Here is a 16,289-nt window from a genome sequence, read left to right on the forward strand (position 1 = left end):
TATGTACCTGCCCACCTCTGCCTTTCCCAGTAGCACATGCCTTTGCCTGGAAGAACCATATCTCAGATGTCCTCTAGCACTGGTTCTGCTAGCAGAAAGACATCTTTGTATCTTCTCCCATATAAAGGTCTGCAGGCCCACATGATATTCCTGTTCAACCCAAAATACGCTACTAAACTTTACTTAAGGAAGCTCTCTTGCAATACATCTGTTCTGTTTTTCAGCATTTAAAGTCCAGTGTCCCTCAGCTGTGGTGCTGGATTGCTGAGAAGGGAAGGGCAAGCTGCTGAATGCTCCCAAGCAAATCCCATGCCTAGCCCGTGTTATAGACACCCCATTTGAAAATGTTCTTGTAAAAATCCTCAAAGGTTGAGAAGGGGAGGAGTGTTAGTTACCTAGACAAACAGCCACAAAATTTGTCAGGGACTGATACAATTAAACCAGTTGTGCAGCACATGTGGAGAGTTTCCAGCTTCTACTCTTGCCAGAGATAATGGAGCTGATTACTCTGTTAGAAGTAGCAAAGTAGCTACTGCTAAGTAGCTAGGTGGTGAGAAGAAAAAATATTCTGTAAACCATGCATAATCCTATCTTCTTGTGCATTGTGCAGTTTTAGTCGTTATGATGAAAAAGGACAGCAAATGTTGAAATTAAATCAACCTTGATACTTGTAATGTAATGAAGGAAATTCATAAATCTTGGAACAACATTTGGGAGAAACTGTCTTAGTTTTCTAGCTAATGTAGTATAACATTTTTTCCTGAAATGACCCCTAAATTTGAAGTTACCAATACAGGGCACGAGGCAGCTTCAATTCAGTACATGTGTTTTGCATAGTCTATTGATTAGGCTCAGTGCGGAATTATTTTTCCCTTCACTTACTGTAAACAATGTATAAAATTAGAAACTTGGCTTGTGTCATTACTGATGATAATGTATGACTGTCTCATGCTGTTTCTCTTGCATCCAATAGGTGGTTGCAGTTTTTAAAATCTATGTACATTTCTGTTTGTCCAGTGTGCAGTCTGTGAATCATTGCTATCAGGCATCATCAGTGATGAATGCTGCATTTTAGAACCATTGTCTATTTCATGCTTTTTTGTATTTGGAGAGAAGTACAGAAATCATCTAAAAGGTCTTTTACATATCCTTGGAGAAATCCAACTTGAGCAGTTCTTCATGTTTTCTCTTTTTTTGTGTGTTGGAGATTTCTGTTAAAACCATATATTATGAAAACAGCAGCTTAAGTCTAGGGAAAATATTCCTAATTTTTTTCAGGCTATGCCTTAAAATGTTCAGTATAGTTTAGTGCTCCTCAGTGAAATTTCAAGGTGTCTCTGTTTTCATTCCAGATCTCCCATCAATTGCTTTTGTGTGTTGGCACCCATCTGCAAACGTGTGCTGTGCACAGATGTTACAAGGTGCCCTTGAGCACCTTTGTTCAAACCTGGACAATTTGCAGCTGAAACTGCTGATAACTTGCCTGTAGTTAATGTTACCCTGCTACTGCACATCTCCAAGAGAGGCCACATGTTGGGCGGAGTGAAACGTTCTTAGGAATAGACAAAAACCTGATTAATTTGTTACTTTAATTCTTATTTTTGGCAGGTTGGCATGGTGTAGATTGCTCAATAAATTGTCCCAGTGGTACCTGGGGACTTGGCTGTAACTTAACTTGCCAGTGTCTTAACGGAGGAGCTTGCAATGCTCTGGATGGAACCTGTACCTGTGCCCCAGGCTGGAGAGGAGAAAAATGTGAACTCCCTTGCCAGGTAGTTTAATAATTTCACTGATTTTTGCACTGTAGGATAATATAGGGCAGGTGGATGCTTCTATCGTTCTTCTGACTTCATGGGGACAAGTCTCTAAGGAGCACTGCACAAGCCTATATATGACTGGGTTCAAGATTAGACACATGTACCAACAATTCTTCTGGAAGAACTCTGCTGCGCAGTACACCAGATAACACAGAAAATGACTACACAAAATGGAAATGCACATAAGAACACTTTTTCTGCTTTCACACTTTTAAGGGTGGACCTGAAACTTTCCAGCAGATCCTTTAGAATTTGTTGAAAAACACAGAATCTGTTTTTTCCATGTCTATCAGCATCAAATGCTATCCAAACTGCTACTGTTAAATTACTTTTTTTTTAAAAAAAAAAAAGATGAAAGAAAAAATGGGCCAAAAATAAATTCCATATCTAACAACACAGTTTAAATTAAATTATCTTGTATCTATAGTACAGTATGAATGAAGAACTGTCATTCGTTCTCAGTCAGACATGAGAAGGCACTCTTGTTACCCAGTCCCATGACAGTCTTTGTATTTCTGCCAGGGTTTTGACTTCCACTGCCTCCCAGACTTTGAGAACTGCATAATTAGAAATCATTGTGTTGACAAAGGCACACTCCTCATCAATTAATTTCCACCTTGTAATCTGTAGTTTGGGGATGCCATAACAGTATATAATTTCAAAATTCTAAACATGGTAAAATTCAGAACTGATTTGTTTTATTATGTAATTTCGGTTTCAGTTACCTTTCATACGCAAAAAAATGAAATATATGAAAAATGGGGTTTTCCAGAGTCCATTTTTTCAAATGATGGACTTCAACTTCCTGGAAAATTATTAACAAACTTAATTTTTTTAATAAACTTCTCTCCATTTTCCTTCTCTCCACAATACTTTCACTGTGCAATACTATCTGCATAGCAGGTTGTTGTTTTAATGTAATTGTAAAGGAATCACCTGAACTGAACACAAAGGTTGTAAATTCCCCTCCTATATCATGTTCAAGCTTCTGTCAGTTTGGACTAGCTCTGCTGAGCAATGAAATTATAGCAGTAGCTGAACTACAACGTAAGACTGGAAACTAGACCTCTGTTTTGAATGAAAATTTGTTCTGTTGATCTGCTCTCAGAATACTCAGAAGTTATTTTGGGGGAGTTAGTTTTGGTTTTAAGATGAGTTATAGCTTACGCTAATATAGTCAGTGAAGTGGCAAGCAAATTCCTAAATACTCTGGAAAGCTAATCAGAGTACTATCTGCACATGTTTATGCAGTGTTTCCAATAACGCGTCTCCATCAGAAGACTAAATTTTTCTAAAGGAGCTTTGTTTATCACTTAGTGTCTATTTCTGAAGGATGATGACATCTTCCAAGCTCCATTAGCTCTTCCAAAACTAACTTACTAAAAAAGATAGTTATAGTTTCATGGCATTTCCTTCACTGCTCCAAATTTAGCAAAAGAATGCTTGTTAGTATTTCTACATCAGATAATTTAGCATGCCCACGCTCATTGTCTTGTTCTCTCTCTCTGTCTGTGTCAAATGATGGCCATAAAATTTACATATTTCAAATTCATATTCTGCCTCAAAATTCCAGAGCAGGAGAATAAACAGAAAACTAATTCAAATCATAGAATCATTTAGGTTGGAAAACACCTTTAAGATCATCAAGTCCAACCTTTAACACAGGACTGCTGAGTCCACCACTAAACCCTGTTGCTAAAGCACCACATCTACGTGGTTTTTAAATACCCCCGGGGATGGTGATTCCACCACCTCCGTGGCAGTGTCCAGTTGTTGTGTCCAGTGTATTTCAGTTTGTTTCAATAGTTTCAGAAAATTAATATCACTGCCCAGATTGTTACTGCACTGTGACCGATTTGAACTTCTGTCCAAATACACAGCAGACTAAAAATACCGCTTTTCAACAACATATTTGAGGATTTACTCTTTTCAAATCTGATCATATGCAAAGGAAATACTTAATCTTTTCTTTTTCTGGATATAAAAATGTATTTTTGAGATAAGCAAAAGGCTCCTTATACTCAAGTAATGTAAGATTTTGTTCTACTTGAGACTTGAAAGATGGAACTGAATAGCTAAATCCTGTGGAACTCAGTAGAAATGTAGGCACAAACATTGACGAATAACTGGTGAATTTTCATACAGATTTCATTCTGATTTTTAATGTGATTAAGACAAATTTTTAGCCTCAAATTTAAATGATTGAGATTTAAACCTGATGTGGTTTTTTCTACTATTTTTACTTCTTCCTTTTTTTACTACTTCCCAGAAGTATTACCTTAAATTATACTGTCTTTTTTCCATGTTTTTTAATTTGCTTTTGACACTTTTTCTGTCAGATCAATTTACTGTTGTACTTTGCCTTGTTTTGAGAATGCAATTGTAAAGATGTTTTAGTTTCTTAGATTGATTTTGTATGGAATAACCCCTAAATATATGTGGCACCTTCTACGAAAGAAGCAGAAAAGGCAAATTCAAATGTTTTGATGCAGTTGCATGAAAATCAGCTGTGCTTTTTTGGCACAGCTGAATACACAAAGAGGGTTGTTCAACTTGTAATTTTAGTCTCTCATTTGAGACACTTTGCAACAAAAAAGTTGCATAGTCAAAAAATAATTTTGTTTTGTGTACTGTCTCATAGTCAAAGAGCTTCCCTTTTTAACACAGTGTATGCTGTAGTGCAGAGGGAAGGACTTAATCAAAAGAAAGCGATGCAGTTTGCATTGTTGTGCAGTAAACTTCCCACTGAAGAGATATTTTAATCAAATGTTTTACTGCTTTTTTTTAGAAAGCTTTTTGTGGCTTTATGTGTTATCCTTTTTGAGCAATACACAGAGAGCTCAGAGAGCTCGGGGTCTGAGGTAGAAAGGAGACTGAATTGCTTTCCCATCAAGGGACCCCCAGGTCCTGGAGTAGGAATTCAGCTGTAAAGGAAATTAGAGGGCTGGTACATGAACACTTTCCTTGTAGCCTCTGATAGTCTGTGTTACTGTGTTCTGAATCACTGTCCCCAGGTCCATTAGTCTGGGATTTTTCAAGAGAATATAATTAATTGTTTATCTTCCCCTCTTAAATGAAAGGATGAAAATGTAGGAGACTAAGATCTCCCAAAATGCAGAGGTGTTTTATATTAAGAAAGTAGATTATGGGTTCAGAAGAGGTCTGTGGTTGCTTTTTGAGGCAGTACTGACCAGAACTTGTTCTCCTCTTAACTCCCAGTTGTCGTCATCTCATAGCTGTTTTTTGTTGTTGTTGTTGTTGTTGTTGTTGTTGCCACAGGACGGCACATATGGTATGGATTGTGCTGAACGCTGTGACTGCAGCCACGCAGACGGTTGTCATCCCACCACGGGTTACTGTCGCTGTCTACCAGGATGGTCAGGTACAAAAGAGACCGTCATGAAGGACAAAGAGAGTTTCCATTGTGGTGGTACTTGGTGTTGTCTTTCAGTTTTGTGCTTAGAAGAGCATGTGGGGTTGAGGAGAGTATGTGGGGTTGGAAAGAGAAAAGGTCCAGTTCTGTGGCTGCTGTGTCCCTTCTGTGAGTCACAACTGTGGAAACTTTGTGAAGCATGGGATGTGCAGAAAACTGGGAACAGAAGGGGAAATCTTAAAACTTGGGTGCCTCCATAATAGGATTCCTTGTGAAAGTGGCAAATAACTGTAAATATTCAAGGCTGTGCTGGCAGCTTTGGTAGGTAAAGCACCACATCCAAGCACTCAGAAAACTTTGCCTTAGGCAGCCATAAAGAGGGTAAGTCATGCAGAAGCTCTGCTGCCATTTGAGTTTCTCAAACTTTTGAAGAAAATAAGTTTATCTGCACATACTTTTTTCTGTATGAAAATTGTTGCACTTTTTTCACAAAATTTCTCCAGCATTTTCAATCTTGTTTTAAGAAATGTATCTTTTTAATTATTCATCAAACTTTGTGTTTGACTGTTGTTGCACTCTTGTTTATGGAAAACAAGTTTTTTTTGAAAACGTGATAAAACTATGACAAAGGGCAAGCTATCTTTTATCTCTGGAATGTAGTTTTAGTTCTCATGTAGATTTCTAAGCTCTAAGTGTAGGGAAGACTGTTCCATCTTCAATACAGTTTAATTAGCTCTATAAGTTTGCGTCTCAGAGTGTTTTGGACTTGGTGTCTCACTGTGGTACTGTAGTGTTGCAAGGGTCAGATTACATGTTGCCTGTCTGTATGGACTCCTTCCATTTAATAATGAGAATTAGCACGAAAAACATGCCTTTAATGAACAAAGCACGTTTCTGTTGTGAAAAGAAAGGATTATTTCTTTCTTGAGATTTCAGATATAACAGTATTATTTATTATCCATTCACTCATTTATAAATTAGTATTTTTCCTAATTGACTTGTACAGGTTCATGATGTATTATATATAATTTTTTTTCTCTGGTGCTTCCATATGAAGTAGGTGGAGGTGAGCAGACAATCTGCAGCAAGTCATTTATTTGACAAGTTTAGCAAATCATTGTGCTCACAAAAGTTTGTGTAGAGCTTGTGACTCCCCCAGATACGGTCTTTACTCAGTTTTTTCACCAACTTAGATTTTTATGTGCTTTTATTTTCTAGCTCTGGAGATGGATCACAGGCATTTTGTTCAAAGTAGGTAATACTCTATGTCTACAGTTCAGGTTGATTAGTTGCAGTTGTTTACACCTTACCTAGTATTTTTTCTACTTTTCTGTTCTGAACATGAATTTTATGATTATTGAGAGATAGGAAGTGGAAGTCTGTAGGGGATAACAGACATGGGCAGGAAGAGCTCCTGCTTTGCTTTGAAAGACCAAGCCATTTATTATTTGTGCAAATTGTCCGTATGTTAGGCTTCTGCCAAGTTCTTTGAGTGAGCCCCTCTCACTGCTGACTCTCCTTACTGTCATCTTTTCAGTGTGAAAGATGGAAGCTTCCAGAGCTAGCACTCACCTAGCTGAGCCAGGAGTTTGCTGATTTCATTCTGTTCCCCCAGGCTGCAGTGTGACTTACCATCAGCCACTGAGATACCTCTGGGAAATGACTGCCACAAGCGTGGAAAAATAATAAAAATTACTTGAGCCAATTATGAAAAAATACTACTAGCATTATGCGATCTATTACTGTTTTGTGAGACACTAATCTGTGATTATGTTGTTATGATGTTAATGGCCTTTGATGACTGTTCTTACTTTCAGGTAGCTTCAGGTAATTGTGTATGTGTGTGTTTGGGCACACTTTGTCAAACTTATATTTGGATCTGCTCAAAATACAATTTCTTAAAGTTTTAAATTTATTAAGCAAAGAATAGCCATATTAAAAAAACATGTGAACAGTTGCTGATCTTGAGCAACCATGGTGTAGGGAGTAGAGCCGTTCAAAAGTTCCAGATGTACTGCTCAAACTACAACTTGTGAGTTTTCTAAAATCAAGGGAAATCATCAGAAACCAAAAGTACATTAATGAATGAAACCAGATTAAAATAGGTAGTTTTGAAAGGCCATACTAAAGATCTAGCAACTTTTCATGACAGATTATAAAAATTACATAGCCAGTGTGATAAAACTAGCCTGGGACATGACAAAGCCTTCAAGAACAGCATGAACCTTGATTGTGCTTGGGCTCAGGTGTTGAGAAGGAGACAATATTTTTGCCTTTAGTGAAATCTGATTTCATGTTCATATTTGGAAAGGAAAAAGATTTCACCAGAAAGAGACTTCACATGTGATTATAGATAAAATTGAGCATCTGTCCCTGGATGATGTCATTACAACAGTGTGTGTAACAGACTAGTTTCAACATGTTGGTGATGTCCAGACACACAACAGAACATAAATGGCATAGTTTGCTTTATACTTAGTGTCTGAAAAAATCCTCCTCCTACACTTCACATGTTAGAGCAATGCCTATGAGGAATCTGGTCTTTGTGTAGATACTTATATTTAGAATGATTGAAAAAATGGAAAGAATACTTTAGAAGCAGGTTCCCAAATAGCTGTACTGTAATGTTACATTGCAGAGATAGCATTAGATTGTAGGATTAAGAAGGGAGGTTGTATACATATTTGCATGCATAATAGGTGGACAAGCAGATGGAGGATTTGTGAAAACATACAAAGGTACTAAAATGCAACAGATTATATTAGAACAGCTTAGATTTTTTCTGTTAAATTTGTTGAAGTAACCGTCAGACTTACTAGTTCTTGGTGCTTAGTATTACGTACAAAAAAAAAAAAAAGAGAGAGAGAGAGCAATTTATTTTGGATCAGTCTAATACTTATCTAACCCAAATGAAGGATTTAGTTGTTTAATAACCATTGGGAGGGTAGTATTAAAAAGTAAATACATTCGAGGAAGCTTAAAAATGTGAACTTGTGAGTCTTTTTTTCTTTTCCAACAAGAATAAATTGATGGATCCAAAGTAAAGTTCCCCAAATGTTTTGACGCTCCCAAATTTATCTGACGTTTCCAGACAAATACTTTAAATGTAGTATTTTTCTCAGCCTTGTGAACAGAGCAGTTGTCTGCATGTTCCCCAGGGAGTTTCATCAGAGGGAGTAGTTCGTATAACTTTGCAGAAATAAATAAAGAGTGGAAGATTTTTCCCTTGCTGGATGACATAGTTGTACCATAATGCTGGGGAACAGGAAACATGCTGGCCGGGGGTGGTGGTGTCACTGGCCCCGTAGTGCGTGCTCCCTTGGGTAGTGAGGGAGCTATGAGCTGCTGAAGTGGGCACAAGTGCTGTTGTCATGTACTGGAGGGCAGCCTGGTTAACATGCTACTGTGTTTTAGTCTCAAAATACAGCTGCAGCTGACATTGGGTCAACAATAAGATATTATATAGTTTAGGGTTTTAATGTAGGGTTTTTGTTTTGTTTTGTTTTTAACGTGCCCAATGTATTATCTTTTGCTCTGTAAGTCCTAGTTATGAATGAAAATGTAAGTTCAGTTATTAACTATTGCATTGTCATGACCTGTTACAAAAGTCACAAAATAATTAAAAATGGTTTTAATGAGGTTCTGTTTTAATTCATATTTTCTTTTTTTAATTTAAATTCTGTTTCGTAGGATTATACTTAGATTTTTCATCTTAAAAGTGACTTTGTTTATAAGACTCCTGTTAGAAATCCTATCCGCTCTGTGGTGTACAGCAAGTGCTCCCTATACAGCAGCTTAATTCTGCATAGAAAAGCAAGAGTTAAGGGTGATGTTTTTTTCCTGGCAATCTGACCATTCCATCATGTTCCAGGAGCCACATGACAGGATGGCACAAAAGAGAAACATCTGCCCACGCAGAGGATGATGTCTGCCCCAAACGCTCTCATCCCTTGACATTTTCACTGTATCTTATAAATAACTTTTCTTCATTGGAAGGGAGTGCAATAACTAGACAGTGGAAAAAAATAAGAACCATTAAAATAGAAAGCAGAAGAAAGGTGCAGAAAATGTACTCTCCTAGTAGGTAATGATAATTAATTCTCCTAATGATTTATACCAAAAGTTTGTTAACTTCCATTAAAGAGCCACCTCTACTGCTTCTTTAAGTGACCACAACCCAGCAAGCACCACAGTAGCTGTTTATTTCATCCCTTAATCTTATCTGTTCTGCAAGCAGCTGTCAAAATACAATTTTTCCAAATTACCTAAAAGATTAGAGAATTCATATTCTTGCAAACTGAGATTTCATATTAAAGCATTGTAAAAAGGGCAAAAGTTTTTCTTCAGAGTTTGTTTATTACTGTATTATGGTAATGTGGGTGTTAGGATAACACATCACTTTTGTGCTTTCTTGAGTGCAGTTCTGCTGGACCTTTCTGTTTGTGAAGAAATGTCCTGTCATACTGATACAACATTTGTTATTTTTAAAATCAATTTAAAGGTTATGCAGTGCCAGGGATTATGAAATACCACTAGTCTGCTATCTCTACCAAAACAATAGCGTTGGTTTTTGGAAAAGACAGATGCAGTAATATCAGCCTACATTTTACCACCATGCATAGTATTCATCCATATGCTACAGCAGATAGGGTGTTGGTGACTTTTTGCTGTGCCGGACACCTGCTGACACTAGTCAGATTGCCCATCACCAGATGTGTTGTTTCTGTGAGGAAGTGCTGTGTCTTTCCATGTGCTCCTGACATTATTTCTAAGAGGCACATTTGTTGCTGGATTATAACAGGGAGAACTGTCATCTGACACCTGCCCTGCTGATGCAAATAACCAGGTCCCCTGGGAAGTGTCAAATAGAACTCTCCCTTGCTCCTTAGCTTTTAATGTGTGCGTATATTTTCCCCCTGCTACATAGAAGAAAAAAGGCATAAAAGTACTGTCAATGATCTTCCTCATCTTAAGACTGTGAAATGAGCCGCTGCTGGAGTGGCGTGCATGGTGCTGGCATGCCAATGCACCCAAGCTGAGAACCTCCTGCAAGAACATGGGCTACCTCCACCTTGTCCAATTTCCCCATGCCTCCTGAAGCACGAGGTCCCATTGTGATGGATATGCAGTGTACTGCAAAATGATATCATATGTGGGCACTGTGTCATGATAAGCAGTATTATTTACTTACCAATCTTAGGAAGATGAATTCTTCAATAAGAGGTTTGGCCTGCCCCTATGTCTGGACTTCACTGTGTCTGTATCTTTATTGCCTGTGTGTTGTGGTGGTCCTTTATGTGGAAGATATACCACCCTTTTAGAAGAAGAACTTTAAATCGGTAGATTAAGTAAATTTATTTTCTGCCTATCAAGAAGATAAGAAAAGGAGAAGTAATACTTTCTTGTGGCTACCTAAAAGAAGTAAATGAAAAGCAGAGCACCACTGGAGTGGATAACAGTATGTAGCAACAGTATGGCCTTCAGAAGGATAGCAGGGATATCTCAAAAGTGATCCTGCCACTAAAATTTGCAGATGCTGATTTTTGTCCTCAAATTCTGATACAGGGCTGGTTTTTTTGACAAGCTTTTGCAGCTGGCTTCCTACCAAAACTCATGGGCACTAACTCTCCTGCTGCTGCAGTGAAGAAGCAGCGGTCTGAATTCCTAGAGAAAAATCTTTGATACGTTCAATTAGCTCCTTACTTTGAGTCTTCCGGATATCTTCAGTTAGGGAGCAGCGTACTTCTTTTCCCTTAAAGACAATAAGAGTACTTCTGAATAGTGCCTATGAAGTTTTTACCTCTTCTCTGTGCTCTTTCTCCCCTTTCTTTAGGCTGCTCATCCATCATTTGACAGAGAAGTAGGGAAGCAATTCTCACAGTGAGTCTCAGCGTCCTTGAACAGTAATGATCAAGTGTTTGTTTCTCTCAGATATGAAGGTTGAGATCTTGGACCATAATGGAAATGTATCATTAGCTTTAATGACACCAAGATTTCCCCCAGTTTTGAGGGCTTGATCCTTGTCTGGTTTAAGCTGTTGTATGCTCTATTTAGCTCTGACATATAGGAAGTATACCAAAATACAAAGAGGTTTTAATTCTATGAGACTATACTGGAAAGTTCCATGAGTCATGGAGATAGGTTGTATAGCAAATACATATTCTATATGAAAAAAATAGTTTTTTTAAAAGTTTTGATAACTTTTAATCAGATTAATGGACTCCTAAGATGGAAAATTGCACTTAGTCCAGTGATAAATTTGCCTGGGAAGATTGTAAGAAATAATTGGTAGATTTTTTCCCCTTTGAGTGCTAAAACAAATTAGCTCTCTGTTGATCTGACTTGGCTGGACCATGGAGTCTCAACTTAAAAGTATAGCATAGGGAGTATCTAAACACTCTGCTAGCATGGGCAGAAACACTGGTATCTCTAAATAATTATTTACTTCATTCATGCAATTACAAATGCTGGTGGAATGCTGATTTAGATGTGAGGCCCCCAGCATAAAGCACTGGGCATTAAATGCATGAGCATTTCTTCAGAGCAGCTTAGCTGAAGTTTATCATGACCATTCAGCTATTGCCTAGCAACTCGTGAAGGCCATCAAAGAGCTCTTTGTCCATAGCTCTGGCGAAAACATTTCCTCACAGATATCCTTATCAGTATCAAAATCAATGTGAAAACTTACAAAAAACAATTTTATTGCATAAAAGATTAATATTCACTTGAAATTGTGGCAATCATAAGCCAGTACACTGTTGATACCACTGTTGTAAAAGCTAAGCCTAATCTTGCTTTGTAAGTTCTAGTAAAAATGTTTCTTTTTCCTCACTAATTTCTAGTTTTTCTACAAAAAAATAGCTTGCTTTGCTGAAATTTCATATAAAACATCAGTCTGAAACTGTCTTTTTATTTTTTAATCATTTTAATATTTCTAAATTTTCTCAAAAATAAACATATTTGATTTTTACAGCTATAAGATGTGAAACTCAGTTTCTCATTTTTAAGTGCCTTGTGAACTTATCTAACAGTGAGTGAATGAGACTTTAAACTACTTTTATAAGTAGAGATGTAATAAATCATTAAATCAGTGTTTCTGCATTGCTACATTCATTCTTGACACACAAAGGAGTGAAGTTGGTTTTGCTTATGATTAATAATGACTATGTAATAAAATTCCTTTTACAGTGAGACAGAAGTAATGTTCAGCACTCTCTCAATATATTGTCATAATTATTATTCAGTGGTATTTAGGATACGCTGTTTCTTGGCTAAGTAGAGGGATATTCTTCACCTGACTACCTCCTCATAAGGGGTGGGAGTGGGAAAGAAAAGCTAATTTTTTCCGTTACCGTAATGGATCATTTTCCCTGATGTGTACTGGAGGAACTTCTTCCTTTTTTAATGGTAGTTGTTGGCTTTTTTAAGTATTGTGACTCTATGCAGCACAGGGCCCCTTGTCTTTTACATCCCAGTGTACCCAGTATCACCCTTTGACACTATGCTGTCATAAAGCATCCTCTGTGCACAGATCAAGATAATATAATTGAGCCTGGTGTTATTGTATGTCACTGGTCTACATAATCTCAGATAATGCACTATGGTAACTCTTGGCAACCGCTGACTTGTTAATAGTGACCATTGTGTACCGAACACCACTGAAACCCATTAAGACTCGGTGAAACATGTCTTTTCTCTAGCAGGGTTCACTGAATGAAGCTATGTATGATATGACAGATAACATGTGAAGAGAATGTCAGGCTTAATGCTGAAATGCTCTGCATGTGTCTGCTTGTGCTTTCACAGACTTACAAACCTGAGTTCTCAAATTTGGGAACCTCAAGCAGAGCAGTCTTATGCAGCTGAAATAACTGGTCTTGTTTCAAAAAAAATATGCTATGGTCTCATCCTGCTCATGTACATCAGCATCTCTCAAAATCAAACCACTCTCTTTTATCTATTTATCCACAAATAGGTAGTTAATGAAAAAATTGACCCAGGCTACTGAGAAGCAAGTCTACACTGCCTCTCAAATGTAGATAAAGATAGGAGAATGACATTGCCAATGCAGGCAATAAAGAAAAAGTAAGAATATAAGAAGCCTTCCATTTTCTGACAATTTGTTTTAGGTCAGTATTAACCAATGATCATTGAACAATTGGGGCTTTTAGGTGCCCCATGTACTGTCTGCTGCTAGTTAGCATCTAGATTCTGAAAGACAAGTGTTTTCTTTCTTGCTGGCATTAGTTAGTGCAGTCTGCTGAAACATATTTGATTATTCTATCTGTTGATTGTCTTGCAGAGAAACAAACATTCTGAGAGTCTGGAGTTTTACCTTTCCTCTGATTAGAGAGTTAGTCTTTGAATATACACAGATTTACAAAGCATAGGCTGAGGTGGTTGAGGAGTCAATCACCTCTGAGTCTGGTCTATCAGTAAACAGTGTAATTATTTTTCAGTATTGTGAAGAACAGTAAGTTTTGTTCTCCAAAGTTAAAAAGATTATTTTCTTGTCACACGTGAAACTGTTTTACTTTTTTAGGACTCTGGCAACTAGTAAGCCTGTGTCATATTTTGCTGGAAATACTTACAAAGCAAGACATGCTTGTGGTTGGATTCAGTCCACTTTTCCCTTAGCAAAGGGCTTCATTCAGTAGAGGCACTACCATAATACTTAATTGTTAATGCAAAGTACTGTAGACACAATATGGTCTGAGTTCCACAGTGGTGCCTGCTGGCATTTAACATGCAGCATGCTATTTAAAAGCAGATAGTGGAAAAAACAAACAGGAAAGTTATAATTAATGTTGCTGCATTGCAAAGAAAAACAACATCCCATGATTGGATGATTAAAATTAGTGGTTTGTATTGTGATTTATGCATAGGGTTCAGGTTGTGGCCTCTGTAATCAATTTTATGCCAAAATGGTTAGACAAAGCACTGACTGACCAGCATCCTTAACACTGTTGCAGCTAAGCATTTTGGAATGCTCACATGGTGTGTTTGGAAACCTTTTGTGTGCTCTACATTTTTCCATTTGGTATGAGGCTTGAGCAGTAATCAGCTCACCACTAATTAGAAATCATTCCATGTCCTGTGCCCCATTATTACAGAAAATTATGTCAGACCTTAAGAATTTTTACATTCAGAAGGAAAAGTTTCTGCAATACCTTTTGTCATGCATTTCTCCAACATAAAATTTGAAAATAAGCTTTTGCTCTTTTGAAACAGCCGTTATGGAGAAGGCAAAAGCCATTATTTTGCTGCATTTAAATTAATTTCTTATTTCAATTCTCTCTATTGATACCAGCGGTGAAAGTGAGAGGAATAAAAGACCTTTTTAAAATTTTGTATGTGTAAAGGACTTGGAAAATTATGGAACTCTTTATGCTATTGAGAGGTTTGCATTCATCTTTGGAGATCTTAAAATATTAGCAGGCAGGAAGCCTGGAGGTAGCATCCCATGGAGCTCTTATCTTCCATGTAAATCTGCAGAAGTGCTTCCCTACTACAGAGCTCAGGATCAGCCTTCATGTATATATCGTTAAAAATAGAATACAAAAGAAATTCACTGTTTTGGGGGGAAGGCAGGAACAGAGATGCAAGTTTACCATGTTCTTGTTCTATGTTCCAGATATTAGTGATACTTTCATAAACAGGTTTTGTGAGCTGTGTTTTAAAATGGGTCCTCTGAGGACCTCTGAGGACCAATGGTTTAACCTAACTATGCATAAGAGTTCTTTACAAAGGCTTACAGTTTTGTTTATTTATGTTGCAGGCATCCACTGTGACAGCGTGTGTGCTGAGGGACAGTGGGGTCCAAATTGCTCATTGTCTTGTTACTGCAAAAATGGAGCATCCTGCTCTCCAGATGATGGAATCTGTGAGTGTGCACCAGGATACAGAGGCACCACTTGTCAGAGAAGTAAGAATAAGATAAATGCTTTAAAATCTCTTGATTTTTTAATGCATTGAATCACTGATTGATCGTTGAATACATATGATCTAACACCATGATGCTTTGTTAATTGTAGTATGAAGTACTATGAAACACTCCTTGGTTGAACGTTTTGTCAAAATGTGTGAATATACAGAAGTGAGTGTTATCTGGAATTAGTAGATGTTTCCAGCTAGTAGTGCTCTTCTTGTCATGGTACAACTTTACATTTTTTCACTGTCTGTGCCATGACATTATTGTGCACATGACTTTCTAAGAAATGAATTTAGTAGGGGATTCCATTCTAAAGGAAAGCATTTCCAAATGTGATTGATGAACATGAATTTTGTAATACGTATTTTGGTAGGCAAATAAAACATGCATGAGTTTTAGAAGCTAGAATCCTTAGCTGCCTGTTGAGTCCGGTAGCAATCATTGGCTTAATTACTACTTTTTTAGCACTTACTTCGAAGCAGCAAAGAGTGGCTAGTGGGGTCAGGCCTGTTGTAGTTCAGCCCCATCTGGCAACTGAGCCCCATGTGGCCAGTCGCTCGCTCCCCCTCCTGTGGGATGGGGTTAGAAGTGGAAGGGTAAAAGTGAGAAAACTCATGGGTTGAGATGGAGACAGCTTAATAAGTAAAGCAAAAGCCACATGCACAAGCAAAACAAAACAAGGAATTCATTCACCACTTCCATGGGCAGGCAGGTGTTCAGCCATCTCCAGGAGAACAGGGCTCCATCACATCTAACAGTGACTTGGGAAGACAAACACTATCACTCTGAATGTCCCTCCCCCTCTTCCTTCTTCTTCCCCCAACTGTGTATGCTGATTGTGGTGTCATACAGTATGGACTATCAGTTGGGGTCAGCTGTCCCGGCTGTGTCCCCTCCCAGGTTCCTGTGCACCCCCAGCCCGCTCGCTGGTGGGGTGGGGCGAGGGGCAGAAAAGGCCCTGACTCTGTGTAAGCGCTGCTCAGCAGTGACTGAGCATCCCTGTGTTATCAGCACGTTTCCAGCACAAATCCGAAACACAGCCCCATACCAGCTTCTATGAAGAGAACCAGTACAGGGCCTCACAGTCGGTAGAAGATATCATAGGTAGCCATAGCTGCATTTGAAAAATTTGTCTCTCTAAAATTTAAATGTCACAAGAAGAGTTACA

At 37.9% G+C, this 16,289-nt stretch overlaps 1 protein-coding gene across 2 annotated transcripts in view; it reads left to right on the plus strand.

The window, feature by feature from the left end:
* Window positions 1–16,289, plus strand: part of MEGF10 (multiple EGF like domains 10) — a 110,036-nt gene that overhangs the window by 67,520 nt on the left and 26,227 nt on the right. For both annotated transcript variants that reach the window (XM_040580704.1, XM_040580705.1), the window contains exons 12-14: window positions 1,609–1,772; window positions 5,097–5,199; window positions 14,969–15,115. In XM_040580704.1, coding sequence (XP_040436638.1) covers window positions 1,609–1,772; window positions 5,097–5,199; window positions 14,969–15,115 — 414 coding nt within the window. The remainder of the gene's footprint in view (window positions 1–1,608; window positions 1,773–5,096; window positions 5,200–14,968; window positions 15,116–16,289) is intronic.

Source organism: Falco naumanni, chromosome Z (genome assembly GCF_017639655.2).
Source record: "Falco naumanni isolate bFalNau1 chromosome Z, bFalNau1.pat, whole genome shotgun sequence".
NCBI classification, from domain to species: domain Eukaryota; kingdom Metazoa; phylum Chordata; class Aves; order Falconiformes; family Falconidae; genus Falco; species Falco naumanni.